Source organism: Aphelocoma coerulescens, unplaced genomic scaffold (genome assembly GCF_041296385.1).
Source record: "Aphelocoma coerulescens isolate FSJ_1873_10779 unplaced genomic scaffold, UR_Acoe_1.0 HiC_scaffold_476, whole genome shotgun sequence".
NCBI lineage: Eukaryota > Metazoa > Chordata > Aves > Passeriformes > Corvidae > Aphelocoma > Aphelocoma coerulescens.
The window spans coordinates 9,963-35,111 of NW_027183821.1; the positions used below are offsets into that span (position 1 = coordinate 9,963).

At 64.6% G+C, this 25,149-nt stretch overlaps 1 protein-coding gene across 1 annotated transcript in view; it reads right to left on the reverse strand.

Moving 5' to 3' along the window:
- Window positions 1–2,048: 2,048 nt before the first annotated feature.
- CLIP3 (CAP-Gly domain containing linker protein 3) overlaps window positions 2,049–25,149 on the reverse strand; it is a gene marked incomplete at its 5' end in the record, with an annotated part of 43,504 nt that continues 20,403 nt past the window's right edge. The window contains 9 exons of the mRNA XM_068999583.1: window positions 2,049–2,123; window positions 4,306–4,378; window positions 7,418–7,482; window positions 8,266–8,389; window positions 9,345–9,473; window positions 11,699–11,821; window positions 14,666–14,801; window positions 19,559–19,795; window positions 23,264–23,382. Of these exons, the coding sequence (XP_068855684.1) occupies window positions 2,069–2,123; window positions 4,306–4,378; window positions 7,418–7,482; window positions 8,266–8,389; window positions 9,345–9,473; window positions 11,699–11,821; window positions 14,666–14,801; window positions 19,559–19,795; window positions 23,264–23,382 (1,061 nt within the window). The remainder of the gene's footprint in view (window positions 2,124–4,305; window positions 4,379–7,417; window positions 7,483–8,265; window positions 8,390–9,344; window positions 9,474–11,698; window positions 11,822–14,665; window positions 14,802–19,558; window positions 19,796–23,263; window positions 23,383–25,149) is intronic.

The following is a 25,149-nucleotide window of genomic DNA, read 5'->3' on the forward strand; positions in this document are numbered from 1 at the left end:
AGATTTGGGATCCCTCCGTGTCCCCCCCCCCCCTTCCTCCCCCCCAAATTTTGGCGTCCCACGTTTTGGCCCCACCCCCCCCCCACCGCCAAATTTTGGGGTCCCCTCCCGATTTTGGGGTGCCACTCCCCATTTCTGGGGTCCCGTCGCCCTTTTTAGGGTCCCCTCCCCATTTTGGGGTCCCCTCCTCATTTTCGGGGTCCCCTCCCCATTTTTGGGGTCCTCTCCCCATTTTGGGGTCCCCTCCCCATTTTTGGGGTCCTCTCCCCATTTTGGGGTCCCCTCCTCATTTTCGGCCCCCCCTCCCCATTTTTAGGGCCCCCCTCCCAATTTTTGGGCTCCCCTCCCCATTTTGGGCTCCCCTCCCCATTTTCAGGCCCCCCTCCCCCTTTTTGGGGTCCCCCTCCCCATTTTTGGGGTCCCCTCCGCATTTTAGGGTCCCCTCCTAATTTTCGGGCTTCCCTCCCCATTTTTAGGATCCCCTCCCCATTTTTGGGGTCCCCTCCCCATTTTCAGGTCCCCCCTCCCCATTTTCAGGTCCCCCCTCCCCATTTTTGGGGTCCCCCTCCCCGTTTTTGGGGCGCCGCGGGCGGTACAAAGGATTTTATTGGTGGCAGAAGCGGCTCCGGGGGGGGGCCCATGCGGCAGCGGGGGGGGGGAGGGGAAATTTGGGGCAATTTGGGGCAATTTGGGGACATTAAAGCCACTGACACGAGCGCGGGGGGGGGGGGAGGGGGCGTTATTGCTACTGCGGGGGGGGGGAGGGGCAGGGGGACCCTCTGGGACCCCTCCCCCCACTTCGGGGCCTGGGTTTTTTTTTGGGGGGGGGGGGAGGGGGATGGGAGGATCCAGAAGGGAACAAGCGGGATTTGGGGGATCCCCAAAAATATTCCGGGAAGGGGCGTGGCCTCGAACACAGCCCCCCCCCCCTTCCCCCCCAATTAATTAATTAATTAATTAACGGATGATTCCAGAGGGAGCGCCCCCCCACCCCCCCAAAAAGAAAAAATAATAAAAAAAAATTGGGATTTGGTCCCCAAAAATATTCCGGGAAGGGGCGTGGCCTCACCCCCCCCCAATTAATTAATTAATTAATTAATAGGTTCCAGAGTGAACACCCCCAAATTTTGGGTGGGGGTCCCGGGGGGGAGGGGAGGGGGCTGTGGTCACTTATCCCCATTGCTGTTATCAGCAGATTTGGCCCCAAAATCGGGGTTTGGGGGGGGTTGGGGGGGTTTGGGGGGGGTCCTGACCCCTCCCCCATCGCTGTTATCAGGAGATTTGGCCCCAAAATCGGAGTTTGGGGGGGTCCTGACCCCTCCCCCATCGCTGTTCTCAGAGGGAACCCCCCAAAATCGGGGTTTGGGGGGGGTCTGACCCCTCCCCCATCGCTGTTTTCAGCAGATTTGGCCCCAAAATTCGGGTTTGGGGAGATTTGGGGGGGGGTCTGACCCCTCCCCCATCGCTGTTCTGAGTGCACACCCCAAAATCCGGGTTTGGGGGGGGTCTGACCCCTCCCCCATCGCTGTTATCAGAGGGAACACCCCCCAAAATTGGAGTCTGACCCCTCCCTCATCGCTGTTTTCAGCAGATTTGGCCCCAAAATTCGGATTTGGGGGGGCTTTGAGGGGGTCTGACCCCTCCCCCATCGCTGTTCTCAGAGTGAACCCCCCAAAATCCGGGTTTGGGGGGGGGGTCTGACCCCTCCCCCATCGCTGTTCTCAGAGTGAACCCCCCCAAAATCGGGGTTTGGGGGGGTCTGACCCCTCCCCCATGACTGTTATCAGCAGATTTGGCCCCAAAATCGTGGGGGGGGGGGGGGGGGGGGGAGGGGGGGAGGGGGGTGTTGGGGGCCATGCCCGAACGTCCCCCCCTCCCCCACCCGCCCCCCCCACCCAGTGCAGAAGGTTCCGGAATGAAGAGCCCGGGACAAGGGGGAGGGGATGGGATGGGGGGGAGGGGTCACATCACGTCCCCCCGGGTGGGGGAGGGGCACCAAGGCACTGGGTGGGGGAGGGGCGGCGGGGGCGGCGGGGTGGGGGAGGGGAGGGGAGGGGAGGGGGGGGGGTTAGGACTGCATCTCGGCCCGGAGCATCCACGGGAACCAGCAGCAGAAGAGTAACCTGGGGACAGCGGGGGGACAGGGGGGACATGGGGACATGGGGACATGGGGACATGGGGACACCCCCTGGGGACAGGGACACCCCCCTGGGGACAGGGACACCCCCATGGGACACACCCCCTTGGGGACAGGGACACCCCCTTGGGGACACCCTGGTGACAGGGACATGGGGACATGGGGACACCCCCTGGGGACAGGGACACCCCCTTGGGGACAGGGAAATGGGGACAGGGACACCCCCCTGGGGACAGGGACACCCCCTTGGGGACAGGGACATGGGGACATGGGGACAGGGACATGGCCTGGGGACAGGGACACCCCCCTGGGGACAGGGACACCCCCATGGGACACACCCCCTTGGGGACAGGGACACCCCATGGGGACAGGGACATGGGGACACAGGGACACCCCCCTGAGGACAGGGACACCCCCATGGGACACACCCCTGGGGACAGGGACACCTCCCTGGGGACAGGGACATGGGGACATGGGGACAGGGACACCCCCTTGGGGACAGGGACACCCCCTTGGGGACAGGGACATGGGGACACCCCCCTGGGGAGAGGGACACCCCCTTGGGGACAGGGACATGGGGACAGGGACACCCCCTGGGGACAGGGACACCACCCTGGGGACAGGGACATGGGGACACCCCCTGGGGACAGGGACACCCCGTTGGGGACAGGGACATGGGGACAGGGACACTCCCTTGGGGACAAGGACACCACCCTGGGACAGGGACACCCCCCTGGGACAGGGACATGGGGACACCCCCATGGGGACAGGGACACCCCTTTGGGGACAGGGAAATGGGGACAGGGACATGGGGACATGGGGACACCCCCTGGGGACAGGGACACCCCCATGGGGACAGGGACATGGGGACAGGGACATGGGGACACCCCCTGGGGACAGGGACACCCCCTGGGGACAGGGACATGGGGACAGGGACACCCCCATGGGGACAGGGACACCCCCTTGGGGACAGGGACACCACCCTGGGGACAGGGACATGGGGACAGGGACATGGGGACACCCCCTGGGGACAGGGACACCCCCTTGGGGACAGGGACATGGGGACAGGGACACCCCCTTGGGGACAAGGACACCACCCTGGGGACAGGGACACCCCCCTGGGGACAGGGACACCCCCATGGGACACACCCCCTTGGGGACAGGGACACCCCATGGGGACAGGGACATGGGGACACAGGGACACCCCTCTGGGGATAGGGACACCCCCATGGGACACACCCCTGGGGACAGGGACACCCCCTTGGGGACAGGGACATGGGGACAAGGACACCCCCTTGGGGACAAGGACACCACCCTGGGGACAGGGACACCCCATGGGGACAGGGACATGGGGACATGGGGACACCCCCCTGGGGACAGGGACACCCCCTTGGGGACAGGGACACCCCCTGAGGACAGGGACACCCCCATGGGGACAAGGACACCACCCTGGGGACAGGGACATGGGGACACCCCCCTGGGGAGAGGGACACCTCCATGGGACAGGGAAATGGGAACAGGGACATGGGGACAGGGCCACCCCCTTGGGGACAGGGCCACCCCCATGGGGATGTGGCCACCCTAACAGGGACAGGGCCACCCCCCCTGGGGACGGCGTGGGGCCAGGGCCAGCCCAGGGGGGGCGGTGGCCGTGTCCCCCGGGGGGGACAGGGGGGTGGTGGCCGTGTCCCCCGGAGGGGACGGGGGGGGTGGTGGCCGTGTCCCCCGGAGGGGACAGGGGGGGCGGTGGCCGTGTCCCCCGGAGGGGACAGGGGGGGGCGGTGGCCGTGTCCCCCGGAGGGGACGGGGGGGGGCGGTGGCCGTGTCCCCCGGGGGGGACAGGGGGGTGGTGGCCGTGTCCCCCAGGGGGGACAGTGGGGGGTGGTGGCCGTGTCCCCCGGGGGGGACGGGGGGGTGGTGGCCGTGTCCCCCAGAGGGGACGGGGGGGTGGTGGCCGTGTCCCCCAGAGGGGACAGGAGGGTGGTGGCCGTGTCCCCCGGAGGGGACAGGGGGGGTGGTGGCCGTGTCCCCCGGGGGGGACAGGGGGGGCGGTGGCCGTGTCCCCCGGAGGGGACAGGGGGGGTGGTGGCCGTGTCCCCCGGGGGGGACAGGAGGGTGGTGGCCGTGTCCCCCGGAGGGGACAGGGGGGGTGGTGGCCGTGTCCCCACCTGGAGAAGGAGCTCTCGGACGTGATGTCCTTGGGGGTCCGCACGGCCGGGAAGTTGCGCTTGGGCTGTGACACTGCGGGGACAGAGGGGACAGAGGGGGGGACACGGGGAGGGGACAGAGGGGGGGGGACATGGGGGGACACGAGGGGACAGAGGGGACAGAGGGGGGGACACGGGGAGGGGACAGAGAAGGGGGGACATGGGGGGACACGAGGGGACAGGGGACAGAGGGGGGGGACATGGGGAGGGGACAGAGGGGACAGAGGGGACAGAGGGGACAGAGGGGGGGACACGGGGAGGGGACAGAGGGGACAGAGGGGACAGAGGGGGGGGACATGGGGAGGGGACAGAGGGGACAGAGGAGGGGGGGGACATGGGGGGACACGAGGGGGGACAGAGGGGACAGAGGGGGGACACGATGGGTCAGAGGGGACAGAGGGGGGGACAGGAGGGGACAGAGGGGACAGCGGAGGGGGGACACGGGGGGACACGAGGGGACAGAGAGAGGACATGGGGAGGGGACAGAGAGGGGGGGACATGGGCGGACACAAGGGGACAGCGGAGTGGGGACATGGGGGGGACAGGGGACAGAGAGGGGACACGGGGAGGGGACAGAGAGGGGACAGAGAGGGGGGACACGGAGGGGGACACGAGGGGACAGTGGAGGGGGGAGACAGGGAGGGACAGAGGGGACAGAGAGGGGACACGAGAGGACACGAGGGGACAGAGGGGACAGCAGAGCGGGGACACAGAGGGGACAGAGGAGAGGGGACACGGAGGGGGACAGAGGGGACAGAGGGGGGACACAGGGAGGGGACAGAGGGGACAGAGAGGGGGGACACGGAGGGGACACGGGGAGGGGACAGAGGGGGGACAGAGGGGACACCACAGGGGAGAGATGGGGGACACGGGGGGACACGGGGGTGTCACATCACACTCAGCAGCCAATCAGCAGCACCGTCCCGGCCCCACCCACCTGCCAATCACTGCCACACCCACCTGCCAATCATTGCTCCACCCACCTGTCAATCACTGCCACACCCATCAATCACTGCTCCACCCACCTGCCAATCACTGCTCCACCCACCTGCCAATCACTGCCCCACCCACCTGCCAATCACTGCCACACCCACCTGCCAATCATTGCTCCACCCACCTGTCAATCACTGCCACACGCAATTGTCAATCACTGCCACACCCATCGGTGAATCACTGCTCCACCCACCTGTCAATCACTGTCACACCCACCTGCCAATCACTGCCACACCCATCAATCACTGCCACACCCACCTGCCAATCACTGCCCCACCCACCTGCCAATCACTGCTCCACCCACCTGTCAATCATTGCCACACGCAATTGTCAATCACTGCCACACCCACCCGTCAATCATTGCCACACCCATCGGTGAATCACTGCTCCACCCACCTGTCAATCACTGTCACACCCACCTGCCAATCACTGCCACACCCATCTGTCAATCATTGCTCCACCCGTCAATCACTGCCTCACCCACCTGCCAATCACTGCCTCACCCACCTGCCAATCATTGCTCCACCCACCTGTCAATCACTGCCACACCCACCTGCCAATCACTGCCACACCCACCTGTCAATTACTGCCTCACCCACCTGTCAATCACTGCCTCACCCACCTGCCAATCACTGCCACACCCATCTGCCAATCACTGTCACACCCACCTGCCAATCATTGCTCCACCCACCTGTCAATCACTGCCACACCCACCTGCCAATCACTGCCACACCCATCAATCACTGCCACACCCACCTGCCAATCACTGCCCCACCCACCTGCCAATCACTGCCACACCCATCTGCCAATCACTGTCACACCCACCTGCCAATCACTGCTCCACCCACCTGCCAATCACTGCCACACCCACCTGCCAATCACTGCCACACCCACCTGCCAATCACTGCTCCACCCACCTGTCAATCACTGCTCCACCCACCTGCCAATCACTGCCACACTCACCTGCCAATCACTGCCTCACCCACCTGTCAATCACTTCCTCACCCACCTGCCAATCACTGCCACACCCACCTGCCAATCACTGCCACACCCACCTGCCAATCACTGCCACACCCACCTGCCAATCATTGCTCCACCCACCTGTCAATCACTGCCACACCCACCTGCCAATCACTGCCACACCCATCATCACTGCCACACTCACCTGCCAATCACTGCCCCACCCACCTGCCAATCACTGCTCCACCCACCTGTCAATCACTGCTCCACCCACCTGCCAATCACTGCCACACTCACCTGCCAATCACTGCCTCATCCACCTGTCAATCACTGCCTAACCCACCTGCCAATCACTGCCACACCCACCTGCCAATCACTGCCTCACCCACCTGCCAATCACTGCCACACCCACCTGCCAATCACTGCTCCACCCACCTGTCAATCACTGCCACACGCAATTGTCAATCACTGCCACACCCACCCGTCAATCATTGCCACACCCATCGGTGAATCACTGCTCCACCCACCTGTCAATCACTGTCACACCCACCTGCCAATCACTGCCACACCCATCTGTCAATCACTGCTCCACCCGTCAATCACTGCCTCACCCACCTGCCAATCACTGCCTCACCCACCTGTCAATCATTGCTCCATCCACCTGTCAATCACTGCCACACCGACCTGCCAATCACTGTCACACCCACCTGCCAATCATTGCTCCACCCACCTGTCAATCATTGCTCCACCCACCTGCCAATCACTGTCACACCCACCTGTCAATCATTGCTCCACCCACCTGTCAATCACTGCCACACCCACCTGCCAATCACTGCCACACTCACCTGCCAATCATTGCTCCACCCACCTGCCAATCACTGCCTCACCCACCTGCCAATCATTGCTCCACCCACCTGCCAATCACTGCCACACTCACCTGCCAATCATTGCTCCACCCACCTGCCAATCACTGCCTCACCCACCTGTCAATCACCGCCACACCCACCCGCCAATCAGTTCCCCACCCGTCAATCATTGCTCCACCCACCTGTCAATCACTGCCACACCCACCTGTCAATCACTGCCACACCCACCTGCCAATCACTGCCCCGCCCCTCACCTGTGACCGGCTGCGCCGTCTTTTCGGAGGTGCCATCCCCGGGCTCGTCCTTGGGACCCCCGACCCTGGGGGGGTCATGGGGACAGGACGTCACCACAGTGTCCCCCCCCACGTCCCCTGTGACCCCTCTGCCACCTCCCCGTGTCCCCCCATGTCCCCATATCCCCCCCGTGTCCCCCCATGTCCCCCCACGTCCCGGTGTCCCCCCATGTCCCCCCCGTGTCCCCCCGTGTCCCTGTGTCCCCTCGTGTCCCCCCCATGTCCTTGTGTCCCCCCCTTGTCCCCCCGTGTCCCCCCATGTCCCGGTGTCCCCCCGTATCCCCCCCGTGTCCCCCCATGTCCCCCCATGTCCCGGTGTCCCCCCTGTGTCCCCCCTGTGTCCCCCCTGTGTCCCCTCGTGTCCCCCCATGTCCTTGTGTCCCCCCCGTGTCCCCTCGTGTCCCCCATGTCCCTGTGTCCCCCCGTGACCCCCCATGTCCTTGTGTCCCCCCCGTGTCCCCCCATAGTCCCCCATGTCCTCCCCGTGTCCCTGTGTCCCCCCATGTCCCCCCCATATCCCCCTGCTCCCCCACGTCCCTGTGTCCCCCCCGTGTCCCCCCCATGTCCCCAGGTCCCCCCATGTCCCTGTGTCCCCCCATGTCCCCCCCATGTCCCCCCCCATCCTTATATCCCCCCCATGTCCCCATTTCCCCCCGTGTCCCCCCCATGTCCCCAGGTCCCCCCATGTCCCCGTGTCCCCCCTGTGTCCCCCCATGTCCCCATATCCCCCCCATATCCCCCCCGTGTCCCCCCTGTGTCCCCCCCTGTGTCCCCCCCCCGTGTCCCCCCCCCCCGTGTCCCCCCGGTACCTCTGGACGCGGGAGGGGGGGGCGAAGACGCCGTGTTTGGGGGGGCAGGTGAAGTAGCGCACCCCGAAAACGGAGCCGTCGTGTTTGCCCCCCGCAGAGTCCAGCTCCACCCCGAACCAGTACCCTGGGGACATCGGGGGGGACATTGGGGGGACATTGGGGGGACATCGGGGGGACATTGGGGGGACACGGGGGGGACATTGAGGGGGACATTGGGGGGGACATTGGGGGGACACGGGGGGGACATTGAGGGGGACATTGGGGGGGACATTGGGGGGACACGGGGGGGACATTGAGGGGGACATTGGGGGGGACATTGGGGGGACACGGGGGGGACATCGGGGGGACATTGGGGGGACATTGGGGGGACATTGGGGGAACATTGGGGGGACATTGGGGGGGACATTGAGGGGGACATCGGGGGGACATTGAGGGGACATTGGGGGGGACATTGGGGGGGACATTGGGGGGGACATCGGGGGGACATCGGGGGGACATTGGGGGGACATTGGGGGGGACATTGGGGGGACATCGGGGGGACATTGGGGGGACATTGAGGGGACATTGGGGGGACGGGGGGGACATTGAGGGGGACATGGGGGGGACATTGGGGGGGACATCGTGGGAATGTGGGGAGGTGATGGAGGGGGACGGGGGGGTGACACGGGGGGGACATTGAGGGGGACATCGGGGGGACATTGGGGGGGACATCGTGGGAATGTGGGGAGGTGATGGAGGGGGACGGGGGGGTGACACGGGGGGGACATTGAGGGGGACATCGGGGAGATGTTGAGGGGGACATTGGGGGGACACCGGGGGGACACGAGGGGGACATTGGGGGGGATATGGGGGGGATATGGGTCCCATAGGGGGTCTCAGGGGAGCTCCCAGCCCAGGGGGGTTACGGGGGGGGGTCTCAGAGGGTCCCATCCTGGGGACTGGGGGGGGGTCCCATCCCGGGGGTCCCATCCCGGGGGTTGGGGGGGGTCCCATCCCAGGGGTCCCATCCCGGGGGGTTGGGGGGGTTGCATCCTGGGGGTCCCATCCCGGGGGTCCGATCCCGGGGGTCTCCGTCTCACCGGGGGCGAAGTCGGTGCGGCCGTAGAAGCGTGCCCGGCCCTGGCGCTGTCCGGCCACCAGCACCACGTCCCCGGGGGCCACTCGCCGGCCCTCGCGGTCCAGCCACGCCCCGCTTCGCTTCCGGGAGGCTGCCGGAGTGACCACGCCCTGCCACGCCCATCCTGGCCACGCCCTGCCACGCCCATCCCGGCCACACCCAGCCACACCCAACCTGGCCACGCCCGGCCATGCCCATCCCGGCCACTCCCATCCTGGCCGTGCCCGGCCACGCCCAACCTGGCCACGCCCTGCCACGCCCATCCTGGCCACGCCTTGCCACGCCCATCCCGGCCACGCCCGGCCACGCCCATCCTGGCCACGCCCGGCCATGCCCATCCCGGCCACTCCCATCCTGGCCGTGCCCGGCCACGCCCAACCTGGCCACGCCCTGCTTCGCTTCCGGGAGGCTGCCGGAGTGACCACGCCCTGCCACGCCCATCCCGGCCACGCCCGGCCGCGCCCATCCCGGCCACACCCAGCCACGCCCATCCTGGCCACGCCCCGCTTCGCTTCAGGGAGGCTGCCGGAGTGACCACGCCCTGCCATGCCCATCCCGGCCACGTCCGGCCACCCCCATCCTGGCCACGCCCATCCTGACCACGCCCTGCCACGCCCCACTTCGCTTCCGGGAGGCTGCCGGAGTGACCACGCCCTGCCACGCCCATCCCTGCCACGCCCATCCCGGCCACGCCCCTCCACGCCCATCCTGGCCATGCCCACCCTGGCCACGCCCGTCCTAGCCACGCCCATCCCGGCCACACCCAGCCACACCCATTCCGGCCACACCCAGCCACACCCATCCCGGTCACGCCCATCCTGGCCACGCCCTGCCACGCCCCACTTCACTTCCGGGAAGCTGCCGGAGTGACCACGCCCTGCCACGCCCATCCCGGCCACGCCCCTCCACACCCCTCCCAGCCACACCAGGCCACGCCCGTCCTGACCACACCCAGCCACTCCCATTCCCGGCCACACCCAGCCACGCCCATTCCCGGCCACGCCCATTACCGGCCACGCCCATTCCCGGTCACACCCGGCCACGCCCACCCTGGCCACACCCACCCAGGCCACGCCCACCCCGGCCACGCCCATCTCTTGGGGGATTTGGGGGGACCCCAGCCCTGGGGGGAGTCAGGATGACCCCATCGTTGGGGCAGGGGCCCCCCGAATTTTGGGGGGGCTCAAGGGGGGGTCCCCAGATTTAGGGGAGGTTTAGACGGGGGGTCACCAGAATTTTGGGGAGGTTCAGGGGGGGTCACCAGAATTAGGAGTGGTTCAGGGGCGGGTCACCGGAATTTTGGGGAGGTTTAGGGGGGGTCCCCACAATTTTGGGGGGGTTCCAGGGGGGTCCCTAGATTTTGGGCAGGTTTAGGGGGGGTCACTGGAATTTTGGGGGGCTTTAGGGGGGGTCACCAGAATTAGGGGGGATTTTGGGGGGGGTCACCAGAATTTTGGGGGGGTTCCAGGGGGTCCCCAGATTTAGGGCAGGTTCAGGGGGGGTCACCAGAATTTTGGGGGGGGTTCCAGGGGGTCCCCAGAATTAGGAGAGGTTTAGGGGGGGGTCACCAGAATTTTGGGGGGGTTCAAAGGGCCCCTAGAATTTTTTGGGGGGGTTCCAGGGGTTCCCCAGAATTAGGGGAGGTTTAGGGGGGGTCCCCAGAATTCTGGGGAAGTTTGGGGGGGGGGGTCACCGGAATTTTGGGGGGGTTCAAGGGGTCCCCAGAATTTTTTGGGGGGGTTCCAGGGGGTCCCCAGAATTAGGGGAGGTTTAGGGTGGGGTCACCGGAATTTTGGGGGGGTTTAGGGGGGATCACCGGAATTTTGGGGGGGGTTCCAGGGGGTCCCCGGAATTAGGGGGGGTTTAGGGGGGGTCCCCAGAATTCTGGGGAAGTTTGGGGGGGGGGTCACCGGAATTTTGGGGAGGTTCAGGGGGGGTCCCTGGAATTTTGGGGAGGTTTGGGGGGGGGTCACCGGAATTTTGGGGAGGTTCAGGGGGGTCCCCGGAATTTTGGGGAAGCCTGGGGGGGGGGTCACCGGAATTTTGGGGGGTTCAGGGGGGTCCCCAGAATTAGGAGAGGTTCAGGGGGGGGTCACTGGAATTTTGGGGGGTTCAGGGGGGGTCACTGGAATTTTGGGGAGGTTCAGGGGGAGTCCCCGGAATTTTGGGGAAGCCTGGGGGGGGGGTCACCGGAATTTTGGGGGGTTCAGGGGGGTCCCCAGAATTAGGAGAGGTTCAGGGGGGGTCACCGGAATTTTGGGGGGGTTCAGGGGGGGTCACCGGAATTTTTTGGGGGGGGGGAGGGGGGGTCTGTACCTCTCTTGTCCTTGCGGGACTTGTGGGGGGCTCGGGCCGGGGGTCCCGGGGGGCTCGGGGGGGGCGACGGCGGCGGCGGCTGCTCCTCGGCCTTGGAGATCTTGGACACCGAGGCGAAGATGCCTGAGGCCAGTAGGGACCAGTATGGACCAGTAAGGACCAGTAGGGATCAGTACGGCCCAGTATAACCCAGTCTGAACCAGTAGGGACCAGTATAAGCCAGTATAAGCCAGTATAACCCAGTATGAATCAGTCCAGACCAGTATGGCCCAGTATAACCCAGTCTGAACCAGTCCAGACCACTATAACCCAGTATAACCCAGTCTGAACCAGTCCAGACCAGTATGGCCCAGTATAACCCAGTCTGAACCAGTCCAGACCAGTATGGCCCACTATAACCCAGTCTGAACCAGTCCAGACCACTATAACCCAGTATAACCCAGTCTGAACCAGTCCAGACCAGTATGGCCCAGTATAACCCAGAATGAACCAGTCCAGACCAGTCCAACTCCATCCAACCCAGTCTGAACCAGTCCAGACCAGTCCAACCCAGTATAACCCACTATGAACCAGTATGGACCAGTGTGGCCCAATCCAGACCAGTACGGCCCAGTATAATCCAGTCTGAACCAGTCCAACCCAGTCTGAACCAGTCCAGACCAGTCCAACCCAGTATAACCCAGCGTGACCAATTCCAACCCAGTACGGCCCAGTATAACCCAGTCTGAACCAGTCCCGACCAGTCCAACCCAGTGTGGCCCAATCCAGACCAGTACGGCCCAGTAAAACCCAGTATGAACCAGTCCAACCCAGTCTGAACCAATCCAGACCAGTCCAACCCAGTATGAACCAGTCCAGACCAGTGTGGCCCAATCCAGACCAGTACGGCCCAGTATAATCCAGTCTGAACCAGTCCAACCCAGTCCAAACCAAGGACAGAGGAAAAGCCGCCCCCCCCCCTCCCCTAAAATCTCCAGGGAAGCCCCCCCAGGGGATCCCCCAACCCCAGGAGCCTCCCCCTCCCCCCAAGAGGGTCTCAGGGGTCTCCTGCACCCCCCGGGGGTCCCATCCCCACCCCTGGGGGCATCCCGGGGGTCCCATCCCCATCCCTGGGGGGGGGGTCCCATCCCCACCCCTGGGGGGTCCTGGGGGTCCCATCCCCACCCCTGGGGGGTCCTGGGGGTCCCATCCCCATCCCTGGGGGGGTCCCATCCCCACCCCTGGGGGGGTCCCATCCCCACCCCTGGGGGTCCCGGGGGTCCCATCCCCATCCCTGGGGGGGTCCCGGGGGTCCCATCCCCACCCCTGGGGGGGTCCCGGGGGTCCCATCCCCACCCCTGGGGGTCCCAGGGGTCCCATCCCCACCCCTGGGGGGTCCCGGGGGTCCCATCCCCACCCCTGGGGGTCCCAGGGGTCCCATCCCCACCCCTGGGGGGTCCCGGGGGTCCCATCCCCACCCCTGGGGCGTCCCGGGGGTCCCATCCCCACCCCTGGGGGCATCCCGGGGGTCCCATCCCCATCCCTGGGGGGGGGGTCCCATCCCCACCCTTGGGGGGGTCCTGGGGGTCCCATCCCCACCCCTGGGGGGTCCTGGGGGTCCCATCCCCATCCCTGGGGGGGTCCCATCCCCATCCCTGGGGGGGTCCCATCCCCACCCCTGGGGGTCCCGGGGGTCCCATCCCCATCCCTGGGGGGGTCCCGGGGGTCCCATCCCCACCCCTGGGGCGTCCCGGGGGTCCCATCCCCATCCCTGGGGGGGTCCCGGGGGTCCCATCCCCATCCCTGGGGGGGGGGGTCCCATCCCCACCCCTGGGGGGGTCCCATCCCCACCCCTGGGGGTCCCGGGGGTCCCATCCCCATCCCTGGGGGCATCCCGGGGGTCCCATCCCCACCCCTGGGGCGTCCCGGGGGTCCCATCCCCATCCCTGGGGGGGTCCCGGGGGTCCCATCCCCATCCCTGGGGGGGGGGGTCCCATCCCCACCCCTGGGGGGGTCCCATCCCCACCCCTGGGGAGTCCCATCCCCATCCCTGGGGGCGTCCCGGGGGTCCCATCCCCACCCTTGGGGGGGTCCCGGGGGTCCCATCCCCATCCCTGGGGGGGTCCCATCCCCATCCCTGGGGGGGTCCTGGGGGTCCCATCCCCACCCTTGAGGGGGTCCCAGGGGTCCCATCCCCACCCCTGGGGGTCCCATCCCCACCCCTGGGGGTCCCGGGGGTCCCATCCCCACCCTTGGGGGCGTCCCGGGGGTCCCATCCCCACCCCTGGGGGTCCCGGGGGTCCCATCCCCACCCTTGGGGGCGTCCCAGGGGTCCCATCCCCACCCTTGGGGGGGTCCCGGGGGTCCCATCCCCATCCCTGGGGGGGTCCCGGGGGTCCCATCCCCATCCCTTGGGGGGTCCCGGGGGTCCCATCCCCATCCCTGGGGGAGTCCCGGGGGTCCCATCCCCATCCCTGGGGGGGCATCCCGGGGTTCCCATCCCCATCCCTGGGGGGGGTCCCATCCCCACCCTTGGGGGCGTCCCGGGGGTCCCATCCCCACCCCTGGGGGGGTCCTGGGGGTCCCATCCCCACCCCTGGGGGGGTCCCGGGGGTCCCATCCCCACCCCTGGGGGGTCCTGGGGGTCCCATCCCCATCCCTGGGGGGGTCCCATCCCCATCCCTGGGGGGGTCCTGGGGGTCCCATCCCCATCCCTGGGGGCGTCCCAGGGGTCCCATCCCCACCCTTGGGGGGGTCCTGGGGGTCCCATCCCCATCCCTGGGGGGGTCCCGTGGGTCCCATCCCCACCCTTGAGGGGGTCCCAGGGGTCCCATCCCCACCCCTGGGGGGGGGTCCCATCCCCACCCCTGGGGGGTCCCATCCCCATCCCTGGGGGCGTCCCGGGGGTCCCATCCCCACCCTTGGGGGGGTCCCGGGGGTCCCATCCCCACCCCTGGGGGGGTCCCGGGGGTCCCGGGGGTCCCGTACCCTGTTTGGGGGGGCAGATGAAGTACCGGACCCCCCCCACGCTGCCGTCGTTCTTGCCCTCGGGCTCGTCCAGCTCCACTCCGGCCCACTGACCGCTGGCAAAGGCCGTGGTGCCACAGAAGCGCAGCGTCCCCACCTGGGCACGGCGGGGTGGCACATGGAACCCCCCCAAAATATCCCCTGAAGCCCCCCCCCCCCCCAAAAAAAAATCCCGAACCCCAAATCTTCCCACCAAAAAAAATCCCGAACTCCAAATCTTCCTCCCGAACCCCCAGCAGAGGCTGTGGGGGCACAGAGGTGTCGGGGGACACCGGGGTGGCATCTGGAACCCCAAAATATCCCCTGAACCCCCCCCCAAAAAAATCCCAAAACCCCCCACCAAAAAAATCCCAACCCCCCCCCAAAAAAATCCCAAAACCCCCCATCAAAAAAAATCCCGAACTCCAAATCTTCCTCCCGAACCCCCAGCAGAGGCTGTGGGGGCACAGAGGTGTCGGGGGGCATTGGGGTGGCACCTGGAACCCCAAAATATCCCAAAACCCCCCCAAAAAAATCCCAAACCCCCCACCAAAAAAATCCCAAAACCCCCCATCAAAAAAAATCCCAAACCCCAAATCTTCCTCCCGAACCCCCAGCAGAGGCTGTGGGGGCACAGAGGTGTCAGGGGACACTGGGGTGGCACCTGGAACCCCAAAATATCCCAAAACCCCCCCAAAAAAATCCCAAACCCCCCACCAAAAAAATCCCAACCCCCCCTCCAAAAAAATCCCAAAACCCCCCATCAAAAAAAATCCCGAACCCCAAATCTTCCTCCCGAACCCCCAGCAGAGGCTGTGGGGGCACAGAGGTGTCGGGGGACACTGGGGTGGCACCTGGAACCCCAAAATATCCCAAAACCCCCCCAAAAAAAATCCCAAACCCCCCACCAAAAAAATCCCAAAACCCCCCATCAAAAAAAATCCCGAACCCCAAATCTTCCTCCCGAACCCCCAGCAGAGGCTGTGGGGGCACAGAGGTGTCAGGGGACACTGGGGTGGCACCTGGAACCCCAAAATATCCCCTGAACCCCCCCCAAAAAAATCCCAAAACCCCCCACCAAAAAAATCCCAACCCCCCCTCCAAAAAAATCCCAAAACCCCCCATCAAAAAAAATCCCGAACCCCAAATCTTCCTCCCGAACCCCCAGCAGAGGCTGTGGGGCCACAGAGGTGTCGGGGGACATTGGGGTGGCACCTGGAACCCCAAAATATCCCCTGAACCCCCCCCAAAAAAATCCCAAACCCCCCACCAAAAAAAATCCCGGACTGGGTGACTTTGGGGTGGATTTGGGGTGGATTTAGGGTGACCTTGGGGTAACTCTGGGGTAACTTTGGGGTGACCCAGGGTGGATTTGGGGTGACATTGGGGTGACTTTGGGGTGGATTTGGGGTGGATTTGGGGTAACTTTGGGGTGAATCAGGGTGGATTTGGGGTGACATTGGGGTGGATTTGGGGTGACTTTAGGGTAACTTTGGGGCGGATTTGGGGCGGATTTGGGGTGACTTTAGGTAACTTTGGGGCGGATTTGGGGTGGATTTAGGGTAACTTTAGGGCGGATTTGGGGTGGATTTAGGGTGACTTTGGGGTGGATTTGGGGTGGATTTGGGGTGACTTTAGGGTAACTTTGGGGTAACTTTGGGGTGACTTTAGGGTAACTTTGGGGCAGATTTGGGGCGGATTTGGGGTGACTTTAGGGTAACTTTGGGGTGGATTTCGGGTGACTTTAGGGTAACTTTGGGGCAGATTTGGGGTGGATTTGGGGTAACTTTGGGGTGACTTTAGGGTAACTTTGGGGTGGATTTAGGGTGGATTTGGGGTCCCACCTTGCCGCTGTCCAGCCGCACCCTGTCCCCGAGCTGCAGCCCCAGGCACAGCAGCATCAGGGTGACACAGGGGGTGACTTTGGGGTAACTTTGGGGTGACATGGGGTGACTTTAGGGTAACTTTGGGGTGGATTTGGGGTAACTTTGGGGTGACTTTAGGGTAACTTTGGGGTGGATTTGGGGTAACTTTAGGGTAACTTTGGGGCGGATTTGGGGCGGATTTAGGGTGACTTTGGGGTCCCACCTTGCCGCTGTGCAGGCGCACCCTGTCCCCGAGCTGCAGCCCCAGGCACAGCAGCAGCAGGGTGACACAGGGGGTGACATGGGGTAACTTTGGGGTGACATGGGGTGACTTTAGGGTAACTTTGGGGTGGATTTGGGGTAACTTTGGGGTGGATTTGGGGCGGATTTGGGGTGGATTTGGGGTGACTTTAGGGTAACTTTGGGGTAACTTTGGGGTGACTTTAGGGTAACTTTGGTGCAGATTTGGGGTGGATTTGGGGTGACTTTAGGGTAACTTTGGTGCAGATTTGGGGTGGATTTGGGGTGACTTTAGGGTAACTTTGGTGCAGATTTGGGGTGGATTTGGGGTAACTTTGGGGTGACTTTAGGGTAACTTTGGGGTGGATTTAGGGTGGATTTGGGGTCCCACCTTGCCGCTGTCCAGCCGCACCCTGTCCCCGAGCTGCAGCCCCAGGCACAGCAGCATCAGGGTGGATTTGGGGTAACTTTGGGGTTACTTTGGGGTGACCCAGGGTGGATTTAGGGTGGATTTGGGGTGGATTTGGGGTGACTTTAGGGTAACTTTGGGGTGGATTTGGAGTGGATTTGGGGTGACTTTAGGGTAACTTTGGGGTGGATTTGGAGTGGATTTGGGGTGACTTTAGGGTAACTTTGGGGTGGATTTGGGGTGACTTTAGGGTAACTTTGGGGCAGATTTGGGGTGGATTTGGGGTAACTTTGGGGTGACTTTAGGGTAACTTTGGGGTGGATTTAGGGTGGATTTGGGGTCCCACCTTGCCGCTGTCCAGCCGCACCCTGTCCCCGAGCTGCAGCCCCAGGCACAGCAGCAGGAGGGTGGATTTGGGGTAACTTTGGGGTGACTTTAGGGTAACTTTGGGGCAGATTTGGGGTGGATTTGGGGTAACTTTGGGGTGACTTTAGGGTAACTTTGGGGCGGATTTGGGGTGGATTTAGGGTGGATTTGGGGTCCCACCTTGCCGCTGTCCAGCCGCACCCTGTCCCCGAGCTGCAGCCCCAGGCACAGCAGCATCAGGGTGGATTTGGGGTAACTTTGGGGTGACTTTAGGGTAACTTTGGGGTGGATTTGGGGTGGATTTGGGGTGACTTTAGGGTAACTTTGGGGCGGATTTGGGGCGGATTTGGGGTGACTTTAGGGTAACTTTGGGGTGGATTTGGGGTGACTTTAGGGTAACTTTGGGGCGGATTTGGGGTGGATTTGGGGTGACTTTAGGGTAACTTTGGGGTGGATTTGGGGCGGATTTAGGGTGACATTGGGGCGGATTTGGGGCGGATTTAGGGTGACATTGGGGTGGCTTTAGGGTAACTTTGGGGTGGATTTGGGGTGACTTTGGGGTCCCACCTTGCCGCTGTCCAGCCGCACCCTGTCCCCGAGCTGCAGCCCCAGGCACAGCAGCATCAGGGTGACACAGGGGGTGACTTTGGGGTAACTTTGGGGTGACATGGGGTGACTTTAGGGTAACTTTGGGGTGGATTTGGGGTGACTTTAGGGTAACTTTGGGGCAGATTTGGGGTGACTTTGGGGTCCCACCTTGCCGCTGTCCAGCCGCACCCTGTCCCCGAGCTGCAGCCCCAGGCACAGCAGCATCAGGGTGACACAGGGGGTGACTTTGGGGTAACTTTGGGGTAACTTTGGGGTGACTTTAGGGTAACTTTGGAGTGGATTTGGGGTGACTTTAGGGTAACTTTGGGATGGATTTGGGGTGACTTTAGGGTAACTTTGGGGTGACTTTAGGATAACTTTAGGGTGGATTTAGGGTGACTTTGGGGTCCCACCTTGCCGCTGTCCAGCCGCACCCTGTCCCCGAGCTGCAGCCCCAGGCACAGCAGCAGGAGGGTGGATTTGGGGTAACTTTGAGGTGACTTTAGGGTAACTTTGGGGCAGATTTGGGGTGGATTTGGGGTAACTTTGGGGTGACTTTAGGGTAACTTTGGGGCGGATTTGGGGCGGATTTAGGGTGACTTTGGGGTCCCACCTTGCCGCTGTCCAGCCGCACCCTGTCCCCGAGCTGCAGCCCCAGGCACAGCAGCATCAGGGTGACACAGGGGGTGACATGGGGTAACTTTAGGGTAACTTTGGGGTGGATTTGGGGTAACTTTGGGGCAGATTTGGGGTGGATTTAGGGTGGATTTGGGGTCCCACCTTGCCGCTGTCCAGCCGCACCCTGTCCCCGAGCTGCAGCCCCAGGCACAGCAGCAGGAGGGTGGATTTGGGGTAACTTTGGGGTGACTTTGGGGTGGATTTGGGGTGACTTTAGGGTAACTTTGGGGCGGATTTGGGATGGATTTGGGGTGACTTTAGGGTAACTTTGAGGCAGATTTGGGGTGGATTTGGGGTGACTTTAGGGTAACTTTGGGGTGGATTTGGGGTGACTTTAGGGTAACTGGGGCGGATTTGGGGTGGATTTGGGGTGACTTTAGGGTAACTGGGGTGGATTTGGGGTGACTTTAGGGTAACTTTGGGGCAGATTTGGGGTGGATTTGGGGTAACTTTGGGGTGACTTTAGGGTAACTTTGGGGTGACTTTAGGGTAACTTTGGGGTGGATTTAGGGTGGATTTGGGGTCCCACCTTGCCGCTGTCCAGCCGCACCCTGTCCCCGAGCTGCAGCCCCAGGCACAGCAGCAGGAGGGGGGATTTGGGGTAACTTTGGGGTGACTTTAGGGTAACTTTGGGGCAGATTTGGGGTGGATTTGGGGTAACTTTGGGGTGACTTTAGGGTAACTTTGGGGCGGATTTGGGGCGGATTTGGGGTGACTTTGGGGTCCCACCTTGCCGCTGTCCAGCCGCACCCTGTCCCCGAGCTGCAGCCCCAGGCACAGCAGCATCAGGGTGCCGGGCAGGTTGTCGTAGTTGGGCAGGGTGACGCGGGGCAGGCTGCAGCTCAGGGGCACCGCGTCCAGCAGCAGCCGCCGCAGCTCCCGCGCCGCCTCGGCCGCCTCCGCCCTGTCCAGGGCCATGTCCGTGGGGTCCGGCACCACCTCGGCCGCCACCTGGCCCTTGCTGTTCTGTGGGGACGCGGAGGGGACACGTTTTGGGGTGGCCCCGGGTGGATTTGGGGTGGCCCCGGGTGGCCTCGTGGCTCTCACGGTAACCCCAGGACACTCCAGGCCCCCAAAACCCCTCAGAACGCCCCCACTGTGTCCCCAGGACCCCCCAAACCCTCTCTGTGTCTCCCCACAGTCCCAGCGGGTGGCCCCAGGTGGCCCCAGGTGGCTTTGGGTGGCCCTGGGTAGCTTTTGGTGGCCCCGGGTGTCTTTTGGTGGCCTCACGGTGACCCCAGGACACTCCTGGCCCCCAAAACCCTCCAGAACCCCCCCACTGTGTCCCCAGGACCCCCCAAACCCTCTCTGTGTCTCCCCACAGTCCCAGCGGGTAGCCCCATGTGGCCCTGGGTGGCTTTTGGTGGCCTCGTGGCTCTCACGGTGACCCCAGGACACTCCTGGTCCCCAGAACCCCCCCACTGTGTCCCCAGGACCCCCCAAACCCTCCCAGTGTCTCCCCACAGTCCCAGCGGGTGGCCCTGGGTGGCTTTTGGTGGCCCCGGCTGGCTTTTGGTGGCCTCACGCTAACCCCAGGACACTCCTGGCCCCCAAAACCCCTCAGAACGCCCCCACTGTGTCCCCAAGACCCCCCAAACCCTCCTGGTGTCTCCCCACAGTCCCAGCAGGTGGCTTTGGGTGGCCCCAGGTGGCTTTTGGTGGCCCTGGGTGGCTTTTGGTGGCCTCGTGGCTCTCACGGTGACCCCAGGACTCTCCTGGCCCCCAAAACCTCTCAGAACCCCCCCACTGTGTCCCCAGGACCCCCCAAACCCTCTCTGTGTCTCCCCACAGTCCCAGCGGGTGGCCCCGGGTGGCTTTGGGTGGCCCCGGCTGGCTTTTGGTGGCCCTGGGTGGCTTTTGGTGGCCCCGGCTGGCTTTTGGTGGCCTCACGCTAACCCCAGGACACTCCAGGCCCCCAAAACCCCTCACAACCCCCCCCCCCTGTGCCCCCAAGACCCCCCAAACCCTCCTGGTGTCTCCCCACAGTCCCAGCAGGTGACTTTGGGTGGCCCCAGGTGGCTTTTGGTGGCCCTGGGTGGCTTTTGGTGGCCTCGTGGCTCTCACGGTGACCCCAGGACTCTCCTGGCCCCCAAAACCTCTCAGAACCCCCCCACTGTGTCCCCAAGACCCCCCAAAACCCTCCCGGTGTCTCCCCACAGTCCCAGCGGGTGGCCCCGGGTGGCTTTGGGTGGCCTTGGGTGGCTTTTGGTGGCCTCGTGGCTCTCACGGTGACCCCAGGACTCTCCTGGCCCCCAAAACCCCTCAGAACCCCTCAGAACTCCCCCACTGTGTCCCCAAAACCCCCCAAACCCTCTCGGTGTCTCCCCACAGTCCCAGCGGGTGGCCCCAGGTGGCCCCGAGGGGATTTTGGTGGCCCTGGTTGGCTTTTGGTGGCCTCGTGGCTCTCACAGTGACCCCAGGACACTCAGGTTTTGATGGCCCCCAAAACCTCTCAGAACCCCCCCACTGTGTCCCCAAAACCCCCCCAAACCCTCCCGGTGTCTCCCCACAGTCCCAGCGGGTGGCCCCGGGTGGCTTTGGGTGGCCCCGGGTGGCTTTGGGTGGCCTCACGCTAACCCCAGGACACTCCAGGCCCCCAAAACCCCTCACAACCCTCCCCCGTGCCCCCAAGACCCCCCAAACCCTCCCAGTGTCTCCCCACAGTCCCAGCGGGTGGTTTTGGGTGGCTTTGGGAGGCCCTGGGTGGCTTTGGGAGGCCCCGGGTGGCTTTTGGTGGCCCCGGCTGGCTTTTGGTGGCCTCACAGTGACCCCAGGACACTCCCGGCCCCCAAAACCCCCCAGAACCCCCCCACTGTGTCCCCAAGATCCCCCAAACCCTCTCGGTGTCTCCCCACAGTCCCAGCGGGTGGCCCCAGGTGGCCCCGAGGGGATTTTGGTGGCCCTGGGGGGCTTTTGGTGGCCTCACAGTGACCCCAGGACACTCCTGGTCCCCAAAACCCCCCAGAACCCCCCCACTGTGTCCCCAGGACCCCCCCAAACCCTCCTGGTGTCTCCCCACAGTCCCAGCAGGTGGTTTTGGGTGGCCCCAGGTGGCTTTTGGTGGCCCTGGGTGGCTTTTGGTGGCCTCGTGGCTCTCACGGTGACCCCAGGACTCTCCTGGCCCCCAAAACCTCTCAGAACCCCCCCACTGTGTCCCCAAGACCCCCCAAAACCCTCCCGGTGTCTCCCCACAGTCCCAGCGGGTGGCCCCGGGTGGCTTTGGGTGGCCCCGGCTGGCTTTTGGTGGCCCTGGGTGGCTTTTGGTGGCCCCGGCTGGCTTTTGGTGGCCTCACGCTAACCCCAGGACACTCCCGGCCCCCAAAACCCCTCACAACCCCCCCCCCCTGTGCCCCCAAGACCCCCCAAACCCTCCTGGTGTCTCCCCACAGTCCCAGCAGGTGGCTTTGGGTGGCCCCAGGTGGCTTTTGGTGGCCCTGGGGGGCTTTTGGTGGCCTCGTGGCTCTCACGGTGACCCCAGGACTCTCCTGGCCCCCAAAACCTCTCAGAACCCCCCCACTGTGTCCCCAGGACCCCCCAAACCCTCCCGGTGTCTCCCCACAGTCCCAGCGGGTGGCTTTGGGTGGCCCCAGGTGGCTTCGGGTGGCCCTGGGTGGCTTTTGGTGGCCTCGTGGCTCTCACGGTGACCCCAGGACACTCCTGGTCCCCAAAACCCCTCAGAACCCCCCCACTGTGCCCCCAGGACCCCCCAAACCCTCCCGGTGTCTCCCCACAGTCCCAGCGGGTGGCCCCGGGTGGCTTTGGGTGGCCCCGGGTGGCTTTGGGTGGCCTCACGCTAACCCCAGGACACTCCAGGCCCCCAAAACCCCTCACAACCCTCCCCCGTGCCCCCAAGACCCCCCAAACCCTCCCAGTGTCTCCCCACAGTCCCAGCAGGTGGTTTTGGGTGGCTTTGGGAGGCCCTGGGTGGCTTTGGGAGGCCCCGGGTGGCTTTTGGTGGCCCCGGCTGGCTTTTGGTGGCCTCACGCTAACCCCAGGACACTCCAGGCCCCCAAAACCCCTCAGAACCCCCCCCACTGTGCCCCCAGGACCCCCAAACCCTCCCAGTGTCTCCCCACAGTCCCAGCAGGTGGCCCTGGGTGGCTTTTGGTGGCCCCGGCTGGCTTTTGGTGGCCCCGGCTGGCTTTTGGTGACCTCACAGTGACCCCAGGACACTCCAGACCCCCAAAACCCCTCACAACCCCCCCCCCCACTGCATCCCCAACCCCCCCCCCCCCAAACCCCCCCCAAAACCCCCTCAGCACCACCATCCTCCCCCCCCCCCCCCTCCCACCAATTCCCCCCATACCCCAATCCCCCCCCACCCCAAATCCCCGATCCGGCCCCAAATTCCCCCAACCCCTGAGCCACCCCAAATCCCCGGGACCCCCTCAGAGCCCGGAGCGCCCCCCACCCCAGAGCCCCCCCCCCCGGTACCCTCAGGGCGGGGTCGGCCCCGTGCTCCAGCAGGCAGCGCACGGCGCCCAGGCAGAGGTTGGAGGCTGCGATGTGCAGGGCGGTGCCGTGGCTGAAATCGCTGCAGGTCGAGTGCAGCACTGGGGGGGTGGGGGGGGGGGAGAGAGGGGGAAACTGAGGCACGGGGCACGGGGAGGGGGTCCCAGGAATACGGGGGGTACCAAAAAACCCCGGGGAAACTGAGGCACGGGGCACGGGGAGGGGTCTCAGGAATACGGGGGGTACCAAAAAACCCCGGGGAAACTGAGGCACGGGGCACGGGGAGGGGTCCCAGGAATACGGGGGGTACCAAAAAAACCCCCGGGGAAACTGAGGCACGGCCAGGAAAAAACCTCAGGAACTCCCAAAAGCAGAGGGGGAAACTGAGGCACGGGGCACGGGGAGGGTCCCAGGGGCACGAGGGGGTCCCAGAAATACGGGGGGTACCAAAAAACCCCGGGGAAACTGAGGCACGGGGCACGGGGAGGGGTCTCAGGAATACGGGGGGGACCAAAAAACCCCGGGGAAACTGAGGCACGGGGCACGGGGAGGGGTCTCAGGAATACGGGGGGTACCAAAAAAAACCCGGGGAAACTGAGGCACGGGGCACGGGGAGGGGTCTCAGGAATACGGGGGGTACCAAAAAACCCCGGGGAAACTGAGGCACGGCCAAAGGTAAAACCCCAAAACCACCAAAAACCAGACGGGATCCCAAAAAAAAACCCCGGGGAAACTGAGGCACGGGGCACGAGGGGGTCCCAGGAATACGGGGGGTACCAAAAAACCCCGGGGAAACTGAGGCACGGGGCACGGGGAGGGGTCTCAGGAATACGGGGGGGTACCAAAAACACCCCGGGGAAACTGAGGCACGGCCAGGAAAAAACCTCAGAAACTCCCAAAAGCAGAGGGGGGAAACTGAGGCACGGGGCACGGGGAGGGGTCCCAGAACCACGGGGGATCCCAAAAACCCCGGGGGAAACTGAGGCACGGGGCACGGGGAGGGTCCCAGGGGCACGAGGTGGTCCCAGAAATACGGGGGGTACCAAAAAACCCCGGGGGAAACTGAGGCACGGCCAGGAAAAAACCTCAGGAACTCCCAAAAGCAGAGGGGGAAACTGAGGCACGGGGCACGGGGAGGGTCCCAGAACCACGGGGGATCCCAAAAGTGTGTGAGGATCCCAAAAAAACCCCCGGGAAACTGAGGCACGGGGCACGGGGAGGGGTCCCAGGAATACGGGGGGTACCAAAGGTGTGTGAGGATCCCAAAAAAAACCCCGGGAAACTGAGGCACGGGGCACGGGGAGGGTCCCAGGGGCACGAGGGGGTCCCAGAAATACGGGGGGTACCAAAAAACCCCGGGGAAACTGAGGCACAGGGCACGGGGAAGGTCCCAGGGGCACGAGGGGGTCCCAGGAATACGGGGGACCCCAAAAACACCCCGGGGAAACTGAGGCACGGGGCACGGGGAGGGGTCCCAGGAATACGGGGGGTACCAAAAGTGTGTGAGGATCCCAAAAAAACCCCGGGGAAACTGAGGCACGGGGCACGGGGAGGGGTCCCAGGGGCACCAGGGGGTCCCAGAACCACGGGGGACCCCAAAAACCCCGGGGAAACTGAGGCACGGGGCACGGGGAGGGGTCTCAGGAATACGGGGGGTACCAAAAAACCCCGGGGGAAACTGAGGCACGGGGCACGGGGAGGGGTCCCAGAACCACGGGGGACCCCAAAAACACCCCGGGGAAACTGAGGCACGGCTCTGGTGGGGGGGAACCCCAAAACCAGCGGGGAGGATCCCAAAACCACGGGATTTGGGGGGACCCCAAACCCACCAAAAGCAGAGAGGGAAACTGAGGCACGGGGCAAGGAGG